Here is a 19,021-nt window from a genome sequence, read left to right as displayed (position 1 = left end):
GGGCGTCATCTTACTCGTTTTACTTATAAGTGTCATAATCATGATTTGTAAAAGTAATTTCAGTGAACACTTAAACACAGTGAAACTGTCTGTCTGTTTTATTGGGATCGTTACTTTCCTGAGATGGAAAGGGCGTTCTCTGCCTGTGTGACACCAAAGGGAAGGCCTGTGCTTAGTGACTGATAATGATACAACTCATATCGCAATAATTTTGTTCTCTCTTTCTGCAGCCCCAGGCTGTCCAAACTCCCTGGCTGGGTTTTGAAAGATGGAAGCACATTTCTGGACAAGGTACTGTACTGATGGCTTGAGTGTTCTTGCCATGCAAAAAGGTACTTGACAGGTTAGGAGCTCCCACCACAGGAGCAATGCTTCCGTGCTGACTCATCACAAAGGTGTCTGTGTGTACCTTTACTAGCCACGATGTCCTTGTAGAGCAGAAAGGTTTGAAACAAAATGCTAATAGCAACTCTGAGGTTTTCAGTCTTCAGAGGCAGCATAGCTGCTTAAAAAATCCTCTTAAACTGCAGAAATTGTCAGTATGAATATTGTCATATTTCTTGGAGCTCCGTAAATAATAGTGCTTTGCCTTCTCAGAGTGTCTTTTATTCAACAGTCTCATTTTCCTCATAGCATACCTATAAATGAAGTTGGTGTCATGCCCTTTTTTAGGCAGAACTATGAAAAGGTGAATGGTTTGCCCATGGGAGGCCTCTTCCAGAGCAAAAGCATGCCTTTGGCCTCTGAAATCAACATGTGTTCTGCTGTGGGACATAGCAGGGAGGATATTCTTGCCAGCCTCCTAATTCTAAGATGCAGGGCTCACTCAGCTACATGAGAGGCACAGATTTTTTTCTTTTTTCCCCCCTTTTCATTACATTAGTTTTGTAGGCAGAATTTATCTGGGGCTTCAACCAAACCTAGACACTGCAGCATCCAACTTGATCTGCTGTAAGAGAACAATGAACACAAAAATATGTCAGATGTTAGTAAAATAGGCAGATACATTTCAAATGTGTGCAGCTATAGGTATCAGTAGAGAAAATACTGGTTTAATAGACTGTTCTCTGACTATGTGAACATTAAAGGAGAACAGTAATAATAGTTGGTTTTGTAGGGGACTTTGGGGTGGGCAGAATGGTTTGATCTGATTTTTACAGGCAAGGGAGCTGAAGATCATAGATGAAAGACCTGATTTTTCTTCTCATTGGAGACAAAAGAAACTGTGTAGGCAGCATTTCTGTTAATAAAATAGCGCCAATGCTATTCAGAGCAGATGCTAACTGGCAGTTGCAGAGCTACAGAAGCTCAGTGACAACAGTGGAGTTGCTCAGTTTGAATTCCCTGGAATTTGTTTCTCCTGAACCCCAGCCTTGGTCTCAGAGCTTTGGGCTCTGTTCTGCCCAAAGAATTTTTATGTGTGATGTATTTACATTTCTGTGGTGCTGCTGCAGCATGTGCTCAGGAGAAATCTTCAAACGCATGCAGTGTCGATGGAAATGATGTGTTAAAAATTCAAAGGCAGCATCTCTTACCTTCACCTTGACCGTTGTCACTGCTTGGAATGGTAAATTCTTTGACCCATGCTGGAAAAAAGGTGAGGGAAGGAGTCAGAGGGGGATGTTTTATCATGTCGGGTGGACATTCCTGTTATAGCACTCTCTGGATGACAGTTATAAAACTTAAGTCCTGGAGAGGCACTGAAATTTGCTGCAATCTAGTTTTAATCATTTTGAACTCCCATGAGATGAGGTTAGGAGACTTCTGCCACTAGATGTAATTGCTCATTCGTTATGAGTTGGCAGGTGCACTGTAATTATTAAGAATTGGATTCAGTCTTTAATTCTGTCAGTCTCAAGCTGGCTGAGACCACTTGCTTTGGGACAAGCAAGAGAAGCATCCGCGAGAGAAGGTGGAGTGGGTGATAGATAACCCATGAGGTGTGTTAGGACTAGAGTTGGGAAGATTTTTGTTCCATACATAATCCTGAAGAATGTGACTTTTCATGTGACAAAGATTTCTGATGTCAGCCATGAAAAAAGAGGAATTTATTGTAGAGGACTGGAGATCCAGGAGGGATAAATCTAACAACAAGTGCCACGTGGAGATTAGATCCCCAAAAGATGTGTCAACAAATGATCTGATACAGGGTCTAAAAATTGTATTCTGCTCCTAATAACACGCAAAAGGTCTGATGTTATTTGGAACCAAAACTTAATTTCAAACCTGTAAGATAGCCAGGGCGCTCCAGAGGCGCTGTGCACACCTTCCATGTCAGGAGAGCAGCAGTTCTGAGACAGGTGGTCTTCACAACCCGCTTTTCACTTCTGATACACTTCTGATTCTGGTAGACAAAGTCAACTGGCATTGCTACAGATTGCCCAGCCAACACATCTGCAGTCGAAAGAGCAGAGAAAATGCAGCTTCATAGGACAGCACCTTCCTCATGGCCCCAGCAAAACCAGTTAGCCGTTACCAGGGTCTCTCTCCTTACCTATTGTGCTGTCTCTGTTCCTCCAGGCAAAGATTTGATCCCTTCGAGTACCAAGCAGCGTGAAAAGCAGTTTCAGCAGATCTGCTCACAGCAAATTGTCTCTAGAAGGGGGATAAGCATTATGGAGTGATGGGCTGGAAATGAGCTGTGATAAAGAAAAGGGTTTGAAAGTGCAAAATCTGCTGCATTGGAGTAACTTTGCATTGTGTTTTTGTGTCCTCTCTGTTGCTGTGCTTTTCTCTCAGGAACTGAAGGAGTGCTCTGGCCACGTGTTTGTAGACTCTGTGCCTGAGTTCTGTTTACCAGAGGTGAGTTTGTCCAAAGCCTTACTCAAAAATCTGACTCCATTCAATCAGGTGGGAGAAACTTGCGAAATTATTATTAGATTTATGCTAATTTATTAGTACTCAGTAAATTGCACAACTAAAACCTCCGTGTTGTTGAGGTGCCTCTAGTATCTATGACACTGGAAAAAAGATGGAAATAGACAATGGTTTTGGGAGATCTGGAAGGTCTCCTTGAGCAGATCAATATCTTGTAGAAGATTAAGACTTAACTGTCTCTGTTTACGGACCTTCCAAAGACAATATGGCTGAGCCATACTCAGTTGTAACAGGATGCACATGCTGATCTACCTAAGGGCAGTGAATGAAGACAAGGAAAGTTGCTTGTCTCTAACCACAGATGCACCGTCTGCCTAGTGGAGCTCCCCTGGAGAGCCGACCGTGTAGTTAAGCCACTCTTTGGTTCTGCCAGGCTGCACTCATACGTGCTGTTCCACCACCAGCAAATTTAGGTTAAAAAGTTTTGCCACCTTAGCTATTCAGCAGCGCCTCTGTGAGGGTAGAATGGCACCTTCATGTCCACTGACGTAACTGCAAGTGGCTGCTTCTTAAGCTGTTTGTTTTGGGTTTTTTTTCAAGAATTTCTGGTTTTTTAAGAAAAAAAGCAAGACGATTGAAAATGTTTGATCTAACTGGGTCTACCTGACTGATCAGATTAGCAGTGTGCATAGGAGAGCTGAAGAAGTGAAAAGCTGAGCAGAGAGCAGAGGGGTTGAATGGTAGGGAATGGTCTGGGAATAGGATCCTCTTTCCTCAGCTGTGATAACATCAGCTCTTCCATTTCATGTTGGGATGTTTTCTCTGTCTTTCAGAGAAAGAGATGATTGCTTTTGGGCAGCAATTGTTTTTCTTTGCTTTCTGCCTGACCTTGTTGACAGGAAGCACAAAACACTCCTGGAAAGTTGTCGCATTTCTGGGGTTCTGGCAATAGCATTTCTGTCTGTTGATTCTGTGGAATTCACCTCTTGCAGCTTCTGACTCTTGTCATCTGGATTCTTGGAGGCAAGCTGGCAGCTCTGGTACTGGTTTTGGGGAGAGATACAACAGATCTGTGTGAAATTGCTTTTTTTCCTGACTGGAGTGGACATAGTACAATCACATTAAAAAGATACCCAGACAAACGAACAACCCCCCCCCCCCCCAAAAAAAAAAATAAACTAATGGTCCTGGGTTCTTATGGTCATTCTGGTTACTGCCCTGTGGAACGGAGGGATGTAAGAGACATCTCTATGCCTAGAAAGAGCCATTGTGGCCCAGATCTTGGGAAGAATGGAGTTTATGTTCTGGATTCCCTTTGGAATTGAGGCCATGCAAAGGAATGATAACCTGCCCGAGTTCCTGAGCCAGGTTCCTGTTTACTTTGTTGGGCTGGAAAGTACCCGCATTGATAGCTCTAAATATGATTAATGGCAACTCGCTGCTTTGTTACACTAGTGTCATCACTGAATGCAGCTCTTGTTTCCCAGCAGTCCTTGTTACAGCTAGGAGATAGCACCAGCTGCACGTCACCATTGTAGGTACTCTGCAAACAGCCTCTCAGATACTTCAGCTCCCAGTTCCCGACAGATGCCAAGTCTTCCCCACAAGCCCTCAGGACAGATCTGTTAGTGATAGAGGGCTTGCACCTCTCGCTTCACAGGTTGACCTGTCTGGAGGAGGGCTTGGACGTCATGGCCAGTTGAGTGCCTTAGAGGGTGGAAATGTTGCTGGTGTTTGGCAGCACAGTGTGAGGAGTTTGTATGAAAGCAGCTTTGTCTTCTTGTCTCTCTTCATGCCACTTCTTTTGAAGAAACTTTGTCTGCAAAAGCGGTTAGTTTGAGCAGCACAGTATCACTTCCAGGAATACCATCGCCAGAGAAAGCCAAGTTTTGAATGTAATCCAGAAGCCACAAGGTGATAAGAGGCTGCCTCAGCAGCAGAGTACGCTTCCACGTGTCAGAGTGCAGGGTGCAGCTCTCTCTTTGCTTGGCACCCTTCTGGTCTCTCTCACTTCACATTCAAGAAACATTTTTAAACCTCTTCAGTTTGTAGGCACTTTAAGTGAGATTGCTGCAAGTCCCAGAGAAGATTTTACTTTGTTTTGGTTTTGACACCCTTTTCCTTCTATTTGTAAATGGTTCTGGGATGCTGAAACGTGGGATACTTATGCTTGGAAAGTGGCAGTCTGTATCTCCTGATGGCTCGCTGGGCTGGGATTCAGCTGAGGGCTGGGATTCAGCTCAGGGCTGAGTGACTCCCTGTTTGATCGTGCATGGTCTGCGATCAGCAGTACAGGGGCTAGTTGGGGGCCTGTAGCTAACAGTGTTCCCCAGGGGTCAGGACTGGGTCCAGTCTCATTCGACATCTTCATCACTCACCTGGATAAAGGGAGGGAGTGTCCCCTCAGCCAGTTTGCTGACAATACCCAGCTGGGAGCAGCGGCTGACACACCATCAGGCTGTGCTGCCATCCCGTGAGACCTGGACAGGCTGCAGAGCTGGGCAAGAGGAACAGAATGAAATTCAACAAGGGCAAGTGCAGGGTCCTGCCCCTGGGGAGGAACAACCCCCTGCACCAGCCCAGGTCAGGGGCGACCTGCTGGGAAGCAGCTCTGGGCAGAAGGACCTGGGGACCTGATGGACAAGTTGCCCAGGAGCCAGCAATGTGCTTTTGTGGCCAAGAAGGCCCATGGTCTCCTGAGGTGCATGAAGAAGAGTGTGGCCAGCAGGTCAAGGGAGGTTCTCCTCCCGCTCTGCTCTGCCCCAGTGAGGCCACACCTGGAGTCCTGTGCCCAGTGCTGAGCTCCCCAGTTCTAGAGAGAGAAGAAGCTACTGGAGAGTCCAGCGGAGGCAGTGAGGATGAGGAGGGGCTGGAGCATATTTGTGCCGAGGGAAGGCTGAGAGCCCTGGTGCTGTTGAGCTGGAGAAGAGCAGCCTGAGAGGGGAACTCCTCAATGTGATCAAGAGCTAAAGGGAGGATCAGGAGGATGGGCCAGACTCTTCCCAGTGGTACCCAGTGACAGAGCAAGGGACAGTGGCGGCAAACACAGGAACACAGGAGGTTCCATCTGAACATGAGGAAAACCTCCTTGACAGAGCCCTGGCCCAGGCTGTCCAGAGGCATTGTGGAGTCTCCTTCTCTGGAGATTCCAAACCCACCTGGATGCCATCCTGGGCACCCTGCTCTGGAGGGGGGCTGGACTGGATGATCTCCAGAGGTCCCTTCAACCCCCACCCATCTGGGGTTCTGTGACAGCTGTAAACCAAGCCATGAAGAGCCAGCATGGTAGGAGCAGGCATAGCTGACTCTTTGATACCACATAGCAAGTGTTTCTGCCTAGCAAGCTTAGTAAGATAAAAGGATGTCCTGTCATGAATCTGAGGATGATGTTTCACCTACTGTACTCAGCCTAGAGATCCTGCCTCCCACATCAGCTGTGATCATGGGTTGAAACGATCAACACTTAGCTGTGAGTTAAGCAGCTTGTCTCCAGAGCACTGTGTCAGCCCTCTGAAAAGCCCAAGTGACCTACTTTCTTGCCTTTTTTTATTCAGATTGCTGGACCAAGCCTTGTAATCAGATAATATGTGCTTGATGAGTGGTGAATTCCATTAGCTGCTCTATAATAACTGACTTAGAGGTCATATAGCTTGTAAATTTCTGACTTGACAGCATTTGTGTTAGAGCATTACCAGTAAATATTTCTAATTAAAATTCCTTTATCAATGTGTGAAATCTTCCCGCACCCTCTGAACTGCTGTCCTAGCCGTCACATCAAAACAGACTGGATCTGCCTGTCCGTTTTGTTATATCCTATGAATGAACTTAATCTCCTGCTGTAGAAAATGTGAATGATGATGATGCCGAGTGTTTAGTCGGGAAAAATATGAGAATTAATTAATCACATTAATAAATACAGTCCACATTCACCTCTCTCTCCTGGGGTACAGCACCATGTGCCACATAAAAGATGAGACACCCTCTAAATCACTACTGCAGAAGTTTTGGTGCCTGCGCAGTGTTCCCTCCTAAGGAAGAGCACACACCAGTTCTTGGATAAGAGTGTCACCATCCTGCCTCTCTCGACAGCAGCCCTTTCGTTATGTGACAAACAGACACGCACAGGATGTGGTTTCCTTTTCACATTTGAGAAGGGAATCATTTGAGGGGGCTTTTAAAAGAAATCTCATTAATTTAAAGGTAACATTGATTTCTGCCACAGCTGAGATGTGCCCCCTCCCCATTTTTTTAGAAACATGTTACGTTCCTGCAATATAAAGTTAAAAAAAAAAAGAAGTTTTTTTCTGTTGCTTAAGCTTCATGAAGGGGTTACGTGTTGCTTATCTCTTTCCTCTGTTTTCAGACTGAGCTACTTGACCTGTCCACGGTAGATGTAATCTTGATTTCAAACTATCACTGCATGATGGCGTTGCCCTATATCACTGAGTACACTGGATTCACCGGAACGGTGTACGCCACGGAGCCCACTGTTCAAATTGGCAGGTAAAAAACCTCTCAATATTCTCTGCTCCTCTTTCATCACTGCTAAGGAAAGGTGTAGAGGGCAATATGGGTAGAGGAGTGGGATCTAATGTTCTGAAGATGCTCTTTGGCAGTAGCTGAACACCAGCCAAGCTTTTAGTACCGCAAATGCGTTAACTCAATATTTCCCAACCTCTGGAATCATCTGTCTTCAACATTTACAGCAGGTGCTTTGTGCTGAGTCCAGGCAGTAGATGTGGGATCTTGAGTGGACTGAGACACCTTGAGCAGCAATTACCATATGGCCAACTCCAAACCTTCAAAAACCATGAATCAAAGATCTATCCTGCTCCTCTCTGCTCCCCTTAAACAAAAGAGGATTCACCAATCTTTTCAACAAGAAGCAATTTTAAGATTATAGCTTTGCAGTTTTTCAGCATTTGAAATTCATATAATCACACTTTCCTCCACCCCACAGAAGGGAATTTAAGCTGGCTTCATCTGAAATGACAGGTGAGATACATAAGCTTTGAACTCCAAAGAGAAGGGCTAAGAAAAACAACAAAAGTATGAGACCGAGGTAGAAAATAGTGTAAGATCTGACAACACAAGTCTTACGTTTGGTCATCCAATTAGCAGTCTTTTCCTACAAAGCTGTCTGCTATTGGCTAGGTCAATGCTGAAGGCTGCAGGTTTGGCCTCGATGAAGCCTAACAGGACTCGTGCTGTGCGCATCTCTCACGCAGAACAGCTGCCGTGTTCAAGAATTAGAAACCAGATTAGGCCATGGTATCTGAACTACTCTGTAAGCACTTCAGGGCAGGAATCTTTGTCTATTAAAGGTCCTGTGCAAACTTTCCATGCCAGAGTAATTCTCCCTTTGTGTAAAAACAAACAGAAACTAAAGGCCCTTGTGGGAGAAAGGAATTGTATAAATATGAACTAGTTGTAGACTTCTGGGGCATTGCTGGCCCAGGGCTGAAGATAACAAGCATAGTCTTGTTGGAGAACACACTGGGGTGCTTCTCCCCACCCTGGGTAGTTCCAGATGCCATTCTTCTGCAGTTAGATACTTCCTACCTTCCTACCTTTCCTTTTCCAGGGAAAGCATGTGTACAACTACAAACATTGTTCAGTTTTGGGCATTGAAATCTGCAGTGCCCATTTTTAATGACTGACAAGTTTTTCTGTCTCAGATTCTGTATGATGCATTGGTAGGTGAAGAGGCTTCACTCCAACAATGTGCTTGGTTGCTCTGGGTGATGGACAGGCAGCAGCTAACATGTTTTCTTCGTATATTTGGTCTCATTCTGTATAACAAGCAGTCAGTAATGAAGAAATCATTGTGCCAACAGGAGAGAGCTTTAGGACTTCTTGTCTGCCACTTTCCCCATAACCTCATGGGCCAGATCCTCTGCTGTCGCAACCAGGCAGAAGAATTGGACTAACTTGAGCTTAATGCACTCACTGGAGAAACAGAGGTGGATCGGTGTGGGGTCGTTGCTGCGATGCTTCTGCAGGAAGAACCTCTCTTTAAAGCTGCCTAATAGTGTTACGATTTGTGTGGTATTTTGGAAACTTTGAGGCCAAGTTCTCCCGTGTGTATAAGGCTGCATTACTAATTTAATATGCCTTTTCAGACTTCTCATGGAAGAATTGGTGAACTCCATTGAACGAGTGCCAAAGGCCCAGTCTGCCTCCATGTGGAAGAACAAGGAGGTACAGAGGTGAGGAACAAGCCACCTGGAAAGGGAGACTGTCCTAAAACACTAACCAGAGTTTAGAATTGACTGTAGTGATGGGTCAGCTGCCACTGTTGGAGATTGCTGCTACCATTAAGCAGAAAGAAAAAGCTCAAGAGGTTTACAGCTCTGACTTACTGGTTTGATTCTTTTTTTAGTGATTTCCACGTTATTGGTCTTCAGACAACCACACAAGTTTGGTCTTGGAGGCAGGCTTAGTAACACAAAAGTCTCCCCTCATCTCCCCTCCTGTAGATAAGCTCCATGACAGTAGATAAAGCCAGCAGATTTTTATATTAACATAATAAAAAGTTGTTTAAGGTAGCAAACTGTTTAAACTTAATTATATTATGCTGCAATAATTTAAATTTAAAATGGTATTTACATTCATGTTTGCTGAAACGTTAAGAAAGTCAAGACACAACTGTCAGAGGTCACTGGTGGCCAGCGACAGAGCAGTGCTACCTTCCTTCCAAGGCTGCAGCCTCTTTCGATCTTGAACAGCAAAGGTGGGGAGTTTCTTAGCTTTTCAAAGCTTAGAGGCAAATTGAAATCTGAATAAAAAGGTCAGTTGGAAACTTCACTTGCATTATTTCATCTATATGTAAAAATGATTTACTCAAAATTGAGGTATTGTACATCTAAAATTTTGAAAGCCTATGAAATCTAAAAATTACCCACACAGTTTACTAATTGCAGATGTTTTCCTAGGAAATAAAACCAACTTCAGGTGCACAACATGTTCTGTGGAGGAGACAGTTTTGTTTTTAGCACATTTTAAAGATAGGGCTGGTTGATTAGGAAGTTATTTTTGAAAGCTGCTTTGTGCATTTTTAATTGATCTCCCATTTTCTCTTGCTAATTCTTAACATGGCTTGATTTAAAAGTTGACTAAAAATGAATTATTTCATACATTATAAATGTAGTCTTTATATTTGCCAATACCACAAAGGAAAGAAATTAAACATCAAAATTATCATATGTTTAGCTATATATTGTACTCGCCTGCTGAGCTTGGCAGCAGTCTGAATACCAGAACTCTCACTTTTCTGAAGGCAAGTGTTCAAGAATTAGGTGTAAAACAAGACTAAAGGCTAAAACAAGACTGGCTGATGTAGACTCTGATCAGAATAGTGTTTTGGTTTAATTTTGGAGTCTGTTGGCCTGACCAGGACCTCTCCTGAAGCTCCCGGTGATGTGAAGAGAGAGGACTGGAGCCGTTATTCTGGTCACACAACTGCATGTGTTTTGTATGCATGGTTTAGAGGATCATGTATCTTGGAGCTCATTTAATGTCGCTTTCTGGGTGATTGTATATTAGAAAAAGTGCTGTCTAGCACTTTGTGTGCTCTTGACTATTCCAGAGGTGAGCACAGGGAGGTAATCTTTGTTCTCATTCCACTGCTGTAGAAGGCTGGAGTCTTCATTATTAGAGCCGTATTTAAAAATGCATTTTTCTGTCTCATTACTTGGGAAGTATCTAACCTTAACGTTGATAGTTCCTCCTTGGTACGACCAAGTAGCTGGTATAATGGGGTACCAGGAGTAAGGTGTAAGAGCCAACCCATGGGACAGACAGCATCCTGTCCCACTTCTAGGACCTCTGTAGAGCACAGAGCACTGCCATCATATGGTATGTTGTTGAGAACCTCCATCAGATGGCAGGACCCCCAGCTGTCATAAAATCATAGAATCACAGAACGGTTTAGCTTGGAAAAGACCTTTGAGCTCCTCAAGTCCAAAACCAAGTACTGCCAAGTTACCACTAAACTGTGTCCCTCAGCACCACATCGACACGTCTGTAAAACCCCTTCAGAGATGGGGACTCCACCACTGCCTTGGGCAGCCTATGCCAGACCTGGGCAACCTCAGTGGGGAAGAAATGGTTCCTTAGGGACAACCTCAACCTCCTCTAGCCCAACTTGAGGGGCCTGTCTCATCCTGTCTCTTGTTCCTTGGAAGGCAGTGGGGAAGAAATGGTTCCTTAGGGACAGGCTCAACCTCCTCTAGCCCAACTTGAGGGGCCTGTCTCATCCTGTCTCTTGTTCCTTGGAAGAAGAGACTGACCCCACCTCGCTCCAACCTCCTGTCAGGGAGTTGTGCAGAGCCAGAGGGTCTCCCCTGAGCCTCCTTTTCTCCAGGCTCAACCCTCCCAGGTCCCTCAGCTGCTCCTCAGCGCACTTGTGCTCCAGACCCTGCACCAGCTTCGTTGCCCTTCTCTGGACACGCTCCAGTCCCTCAATTCCTTCTGGGAGTGAGGGGCCCAAACTGAGCCCAGCATTTGAGGTGTGGCCTCCCCAGTGCCCTCAGTCCAGGGGGACAATCCCTGCCCTGTTTCTGCTGCCCACACTAGTGCTGATACAAGCCAGGATGCCATTGGCCTTCTTGGCCACCTGGGCACATTGCTGGCTCAGCTTCAGCTGCTGGCTACCAATATCCCCAGGTCTTTTACCCCAGCAGTGGCAAAGCCATGCTTCCCCCAGCCTGGAGCACTGCAGCAGGTTGGTGTGACCCAAGTACACGCCTTGCCCAAATACAAGATAGCGGCAGAGCAAAGAAACCCCGTGCTAGTGGGGATGGCCGGACATAGCCCTGCAGCAGGTTAGTAACAAAGGTTTACGTATCATAAACTCTGCCTTGAGGCTGGTACGAACCAGTGTTGTCTGTGAGCTGGAACAGGGGGACAAATCTGAATTCCCATTCCAGCTGTGCCCCACCTGTGCTTAGAGTTTCCCCCTTCAGCTCCCTATGCTCCTATCCACAGCACAGGGTGTGCGGGGGCTTAATTAATGTTTGCAGAGTGTTTTGAGATTCCTAGTGACAAGCGTCATGCGAGCGTGAGTGGAACTGATTATTACAGCATGTGAGCAAACATCTACTGATCCACAAATTAACACCTGGTTAATAGCACATGCATGGTTGGACTGACATCTGTTATTTAAGAAAATGGGATCCTTGGTGAATCTTTTCTGACTACTTGGCTGTGCCAGAACAGAATACTTATTACTTCTGAGTCTAACTTTGATTTTTCAGGCTGATCAATCACTATTACTGCTTTACAGTTCAGCTAGTTCCACTCTAAATAGTTAGTATAAACCACAAAGTATTATCATCCTCATTAGATAAAGCATTGAAGCATTTTAAATGCAAATACTGTATAAAATATAATAAGTTCATTATCATTCATTTTTCCATTATCAGATCCAGTCTGAACTAATTGCTTAGTAAATTTTATTACCATTGGTTTTTGTTTCAAATGAGCAGCCTCATGGAAGCTCTGTAGATGCTCAGCCAGGACACTTTTTGTTTGCACCGGTGAGGATTCAGGGAGCTAAAGAGGAAGATTGCTTTATGAAAGGCACTTTGTCAACTGCCTGTTTGATGGTTTCTTGTACCTTTCTATAAAGCATCTCAGGCTGTTTCCTGAGACAGTAGTGAACGAGAGAGGTCAGCCTTCCGATCTAGTTTGGTGCTGTCATCCTCCTCTCTTCAGACAAGAACGTGTTATGTCACGTACTATGTCACGTGATATCCTTTGCATTGAACAGGAGGGACTGTCTCTGTGAAGAGCCCAGTTGAGAATACTATCCTCTGGGTTTCTTAAGCATAAATTGTATATACCAACCACTGGACCATGCTGCTTTGTGATACCTTCCTTTTTGTGGCTGTAGGTTGGCTGTCCCGGCATCTGGTCACGTACATCTGAGTGTTACAAGGTGATCCATAATAGGTTGTTACCATAGTAGATTCACTCTAGACCTCATAATATCCTTTAATAACTTTCTGTACAAACTTAAAAGCATGGGTGACAGGTTGAATGCCAGCAGGGACACATCCGAGGAACCAGCAGTCCTCAGCAAAGAAAGAAATCGCTGGAGACTGGTGCCACTGGTCTCTGTTAGGGATCAGAGTATGTTTACAGCATAGCCACAGAGTCAAGGCTAATAGACACTTTCTTCAATCACAAAGAACAATTCCCCACTTCTCTCCACTATCTGGAGATACACTCCCCTCTTCCCAGAAGAGAAGCTCCTGAAAGCATCCAACACTAAATGCTTCCTATGGTAGGTTAAAGGCTTTTACAGGCAATTTGCTTCAGTGCAATGGCGGACAACTATCCACATTGTTTGGCCTTTTGTTGCTTATGACTTCCCAAAAAAGTCCTTGAACGCTTTGTTTGTTTCCTTAAGCGCCGTAATGCTTTCAGCCAGCATGTGCTGGAATTACAGTTATCACACTGGACCTGTATAGTGCTCTTGGCAATAGCTGGCCTTAATCCCTTCTTCAGTATCTTAAATTATGGAGGAGTTCACTGACCTAGTAGATATAACAATAAATTAAATTCCTTTAAACAAATTGATCAAAGAAACTTGACCAATTTCCATAAATCTTAGGAAATTGGTTTGAATTAGCCTTTGATTTAGTGTTGGTTTAATATATATATTTTAAAAATCCTATTCTTCTTACGCATTTGGCAGCTGTGCCGCTTCCTGCCTCCGTTCGTGTTGCTAAGGAAGATTTATTTCCCAGAAGTTAGCCATCTCTCTTACAGCCTGTGACATTACAGTTCACTTCTTCCCTCGACAACGCTGTCCAGCTAACTTGCAGTGTCTGTGAAGGGTGGAACGATGGGTTTTACTTTGGTGTGAAACATCTTCAATACTCCTGTGTAGGGGATTTCAAAGAGCTCTGCAGCATCCGCTAATGTGTCCATACCCCTCCGACGGCAAGTGGGGTTCTGAGCTGAAAGCAAGGAAGCTGAGGTGCAGGACTATGTGCTCTGGTAAGAGACTGGTGACAAAAATGAGAGCAGAGGTGGCCTTTGTTCATGGTCTGGTACCTCTGTTTTAGTCACAAGATTGCGGCTTATTTTCAGGTTCGTAGGATGTACAAAATATACACTTACCCACGATCTCAGTCATCTCTACCAATTCTAGCGACGCGTTTCATGTTGACGTGTCAGATCAGCCAGCGTCTTTCATCAGTGGTGAAAATATCACAAGAGTTGCTCTAACACCTTAATCACAGCTCCTTCATGGATGAAAGGGCTGAAGAGGATCAACAAAGAGAGCTGAAGGGGAGCAGACTTTGGCATGAGGCAAAATGAGCAGTGTGGTTCTGCTCCTCAACAGGCACAAAGTCCTGCTCTTCTCTTTGAGGCACCAGACATATTTAAAATAAGGAGAAAAAAAGAGAAAAATCTAAGATCTGGAGAATATAAGAGGGAATAAAAGCTGGTGCTCCATCGGGAAGTTCTGAAAATGTCCACACCCCCTTGATCTTTGCAGATTGCTGCCCGCCCCTCTGAAGGATGCGGTGGAGGTGTCGATGTGGAGGAAGTGCTACACCATGTCAGAAGTGAACGCTGCGCTCAGTAAGATCCAGCTCGTGGGGTATTCTCAGAAAATTGTGAGTACCTTAAAGCTGTCCTCAGGTCAACAGTAATAGCTTGTTGCCCAGCTTTTCCCTGGAAATGCCCTTCCTATTCTAATTTTCTCTAGATCCTGTGTAAATCTAGTTTCCCTAGCCTAGGAAAGCAAGACAAGTTTGTGGAATGTCCCTCAATCTGCCTCCCAGGAAGGGTTCTCATTTGGTGAGATCAGGGAGTATCCATTTGTTTCTCCTCTCCTTGGGGAGGCCAATTTTAAGGTGGCGTACCTTCAAATTCGGAGTTGATGGCTGGCCCGCTGAGAGGTGGGAGGATGCATGAAATGAGTTTGTCCGCTCCGTCTGGAAGCCACATCCCCTTCTGAGTTACCATATCTCACTTCTGGGAATCTTTTGAGTGCTTTAGCCTCCGCTTTTGTTTTATACTGCAAATTAGGGATTGTAAACAAAACCTAATGGTTCTACCTGAACTTCAAAAACTCCTCTCCCAGAGTTCCCAGCTAACATTTGTCGTCTCTAATGCTGCGGACTATAATCCAGTGTAGTTTCTAGAATGATCTGAACCAACAGTTCACTAGTCTGCAGGTGCACTGTTCCCTTATGGCTTGTAGGCAGCACCGGGGCCGTGATACCTGCTGTTGTTGCTCAGGGCCATAAGGAATAAAGAGGTGGGTTAAAGTAAGCTGCATATCCAAAGCTTTTCATTTGTTCCCTTTCCTTGAGCAATGGTAACTGATATTTGGAGACAGCCCTTTAGGTGTAAGACACTTTGAAACAGTAGCCTGTGCTGCTGGGTTCTAAATTTGGTGGATTTGGGAATGTGTGGTGCTGCATTACAGCTGCTGAGAAAAGACTCTGAGCCACCGCTAACATGGCTGCTGATGTAAGTAATAGCTGCAGCTTTGTCTGGCAACTGAGCAGGTTGAGGGCATTGAATTCCTCAGTATCTGTGGGCAGTTACTGTTCATTTTTGACTGTCCTCATGGTGTGGATGCTTCTTGCCCAATTTTAGATGAGTGCAGCTGAGCTGGTCATTCTTGTATAGTTACTGGGAAAAGAGACACATTTTATCTCTTCCCAAAGCTAACTTTTAAAATAATCAGACCTTAATTAGCCAGTTAACCCAAACCTGGGTGACAGCATCAAGAATGGTTTGTTGTCCATCTTACGTGCCTGAGTATCAACACAATCTTGAGCCTTGGTTTACACTCTCAGAGGGATGGAGACCCTGCCTTGTTTTGCAAGGCATCCAAATACGTATTGAGATACTAGAAAAATCATTAGTATTGCATGAATCAGATGCTTGTTCTATTATTCAGTAACCAGAAAGTAGATCACATTAGTGAGGTGTACATGGAGGCTTATTTTCTGTCCTCAAAACAAGTATAACACATTACCATGGGCAGATAAAGCAATACACTTGCTAATGACACCTGGAAAGGAGACAGCTGTCAGGTTGCTTAGAGCTGAAACTGAAATTTGGATGGAGTTTACAGGGTGGAGTTTTTAAATCGCGAATGGATAGCATTTAAAAAGAAAGTTAGAAAGTGAGTTTGGAGTTTGTGTTTTCCACAGCAAAATGTGTAACCCAAACAGAGTTATATCAGCACAGAACTACTTGTCCTTCCTTCTTTCCTGCTGGCCTATATCAATAAAATTTAACTAAGGGAACGTAGAGCCTTCAAAGGTGTAAAGCTGCTGCAAGCTTCTTTAATACAGCAAAGGCAGACAGAGAACCAAGACCCTGGTTAGTTCCTCCTTTTAGAGTTATGGTTCAGTGTGAACTCAGATGCTCAGAATTCATCTGGAAGTATGAAGGCCCTACCTCAGAAAAGCTTTTTTGCAGAGCTGTGTCCTTTTAGACCTGGGTAAATAAAACCAGCAGATATAAAGCTTGGGAAATCAGCTTCAGAAAGGCTTTGACTAGCAGAACTACTTTTAAAATTGACATCACTCGTGGTTAAATGGCCTGACTTCTTAAATGGTTCTGACTTCTCTCAGGGGCTCGCTCCAGTTAATGCCTCTTGCTGTGTGTGTTTCAGGAGCTGTTCGGTGCTGTGCAGGTCACCCCTCTCAGCTCGGGCTACGCTCTTGGAAGTTCCAATTGGATTATCCAGTCACACTATGAAAAGGTTTCCTATGTTTCAGGATCCTCTCTACTTACAACACACCCTCAGGTACAGCCTCTGACTTTTGTTCATCTTCTATATGGGGAAGTGTCTTTGCTTAAAAAGGGCTTATTCCAGCTGGGATCAGGTGCAGTATCGAAGTTGTTGTAAGGTATCTGTTAGCAATTAGCTAGGCTTATCGAACATCAAGATGTACCACCCTGAGAAGTGGACAGGTATCAACAGTTAGTAGTGAAAGACAGTAGTAGTGAAAGCTGAAATTCTGTGTTATCAATAATTTGATATTAACCTGACAGCTGGGAAATTCTCCTTCACCTTAAATAGGAAATTTTCAACCAAATTAAACAACAGAGCATTAGCAACTCTTTTTAAAACCCTTATTTCACTGAAGAGCCCTTACAGACAGTTCACAGACTGCTTCTATATCACTTCTGAAACATCCTTCCATGGGAGAAATGATAGCTAACTGGCTGCCAACTTTTCCACCCTGCTCTACTAAGGGCAAAGTCTTTACAGTGCTGTAGATGTAATTTCCAGTAAATTAATTCTCTCTAGATCCATAAATTCTTAGTGCAAAGAATGGCTTGAAGTTTGCAGTACTGTGTGCTTCAGAAGTTATCAAAATAGTTTAAAGCAATATTAGCAGGAGGCATTTAAAAATAATTTAGAAGATGTGTCAGGTTGATGATCAGTAAGTAATTTCCCCCAAGGTGAGTATCTTCCAAAGAGCTTTGCTTCTGAGCATCCCTCATTTAAAAGCTTGGTCTCAGGAGCTGAACAAATGCAGTAGATAAACCATCCTTAATAGTATGGCTGTACTTCGTGACATGCGAAGTATCAGAGTCTCTAAATCCCTTTTTCTCATCAGCCTCATACTGGCCTGGGTTCTGCCCTTCTGTCACCTTCTAGTGAAGGGGCGGCAGCCTTTTAGTGAAGGATTTGACAATGTGTGAACAGAATATTTCTGTGAGGAGCAACTTTGCACTGTAAGAAAATAGTTTGGCAATGAAGGGTGTTTTCTCTTCGTTTCCATGAAACGGTGATTCAGTTTATCAGATTAGACTGACTATGCTTCGTCATTTTCCAAAGGTGAACATTTCTCTGGAATCTTCGGGTAAAGTCCCTGTTTTTAAGGAAATTACCTCCCCTGGCAGGGAATGGTGTGTAAGTGAACGGCCTGGTAGGAGCACAGCCCATGGGCAGCAGATCCACACTCACTGCAGCCAGCAGAATTGGTAGCAGTTAGACAAGGCAGTTTCAGCTTCAACAAGCACAGGAAGATGTACCGCGAGCCTACCTGAACCCCCAGGGACCTCCTCTGCTTGCTAACAAGAGATGAAACCTTGACTACGCACCCTGCTGACAGTGCTGCTTGTCCCACGTGCTCTCCAAGAGCCTCATTTTGTAGCATTCAGTCCATTGCACCTTGCATTATGTTATACTAACTCATAGTCTGAAGGAAGAGCTTACCAGGTAGCTGTAATTGCACTCAGTTTGCCCTTTCCTTCTTATTTACCACATCAGGAATGTTACCAGATATCATTTGCATATCAGATATCATCATCTTGTACTTCTCTCTTGCATGGTTGTTGAAGACAATGGATAATTTTTGTTCTAGTGTTAATCCAGTACCAGCTCCTACAATATGGTGATTCTCTAATGACGGGGTTTTGTGAGCTGCCAGCCAGCTCTTCAGCTCTTTGATGACTTTTGATAGGCTATATGTAATGACGACAATATCTGGAGTGGCATGGAGTCAAAATTGTGTTCAACAAATCAGCATTTTTTCATCAGGGAGTAAAAAGCTGTTTGTCTGACCTGTTCCTCCACAGAATCATGGTGAGGAGTCCTAATGAAATTCCTGTCTTCTACCAGTGTGTGAAAAGAGTCGCTGTGTTTTGTTTTAAAAATTATATCCGGTTAGTCAGCATATGTTTATGTAAATACGTATCCAGAGCTTTGAATAATAGTAAAACCTCAGTGCTTGTCCAGCCTTCTGAAACCCCTCTGTGGTTATTGAAAAGGAGCTTCAGTTGACCAGGCTCTCATCAACCATTTGTTTAGTTTGATAAGACACAGATTATTGGGCCATAGAAGTGGAAAAATGCTTCGTCCTCTTACAACTTGTCTAATAAACACAGAAATAACCTGGAAAGTATTTCCTTCTCTCAGGGTGCAAATCCATCTCGCCTAACCAGAACTGGGACCCCACCAATCCTTCCCTCCTTCCCCTGTCTCTCAGCACTGGGATTTAAGTGCTGACAGAGTGGAGATGGCAGCATGGTTGGGAATGGGACAGAAGAGAGTGGGATCGCTTCTTGGTATAAATTGCATCTTAAAGTTTTCTTAAAATTTTAAGTTACATCTAGGTTACATCTGTAACCCATAGTAATCAGTCCACCTCTCTTAAGAACAAATCAAAAGTGAAGCAGTTGGCTTAGACATGGCCCAGGATGTACGGCT

The 19,021-nt window shown here is 44.2% G+C and overlaps 1 protein-coding gene across 2 annotated transcripts in view; it reads left to right on the top strand.

The window, feature by feature from the left end:
* Window positions 1-19,021, top strand: part of INTS9 (integrator complex subunit 9) — a 65,182-nt gene that overhangs the window by 4,772 nt on the left and 41,389 nt on the right. Inside the window, exons 2-7 of one of the 2 annotated variants that reach the window (XM_010146080.1) lie at window positions 231-291; window positions 2,740-2,802; window positions 7,181-7,320; window positions 8,940-9,026; window positions 14,330-14,450; window positions 16,472-16,606. In XM_010146080.1, the coding sequence (XP_010144382.1) occupies window positions 231-291; window positions 2,740-2,802; window positions 7,181-7,320; window positions 8,940-9,026; window positions 14,330-14,450; window positions 16,472-16,606 (607 nt within the window). The remainder of the gene's footprint in view (window positions 1-230; window positions 292-2,739; window positions 2,803-7,180; window positions 7,321-8,939; window positions 9,027-14,329; window positions 14,451-16,471; window positions 16,607-19,021) is intronic. The other variant, XM_010146081.1, reaches the window with a different exon arrangement.

The sequence above is a fragment of the Buceros rhinoceros genome, unplaced genomic scaffold (assembly GCF_000710305.1).
Source record: "Buceros rhinoceros silvestris isolate BGI_N320 unplaced genomic scaffold, ASM71030v1 scaffold3522, whole genome shotgun sequence".
Taxonomy (NCBI): domain Eukaryota; kingdom Metazoa; phylum Chordata; class Aves; order Bucerotiformes; family Bucerotidae; genus Buceros; species Buceros rhinoceros.
This window is presented reverse-complemented; position numbering and strand designations above follow the sequence as displayed.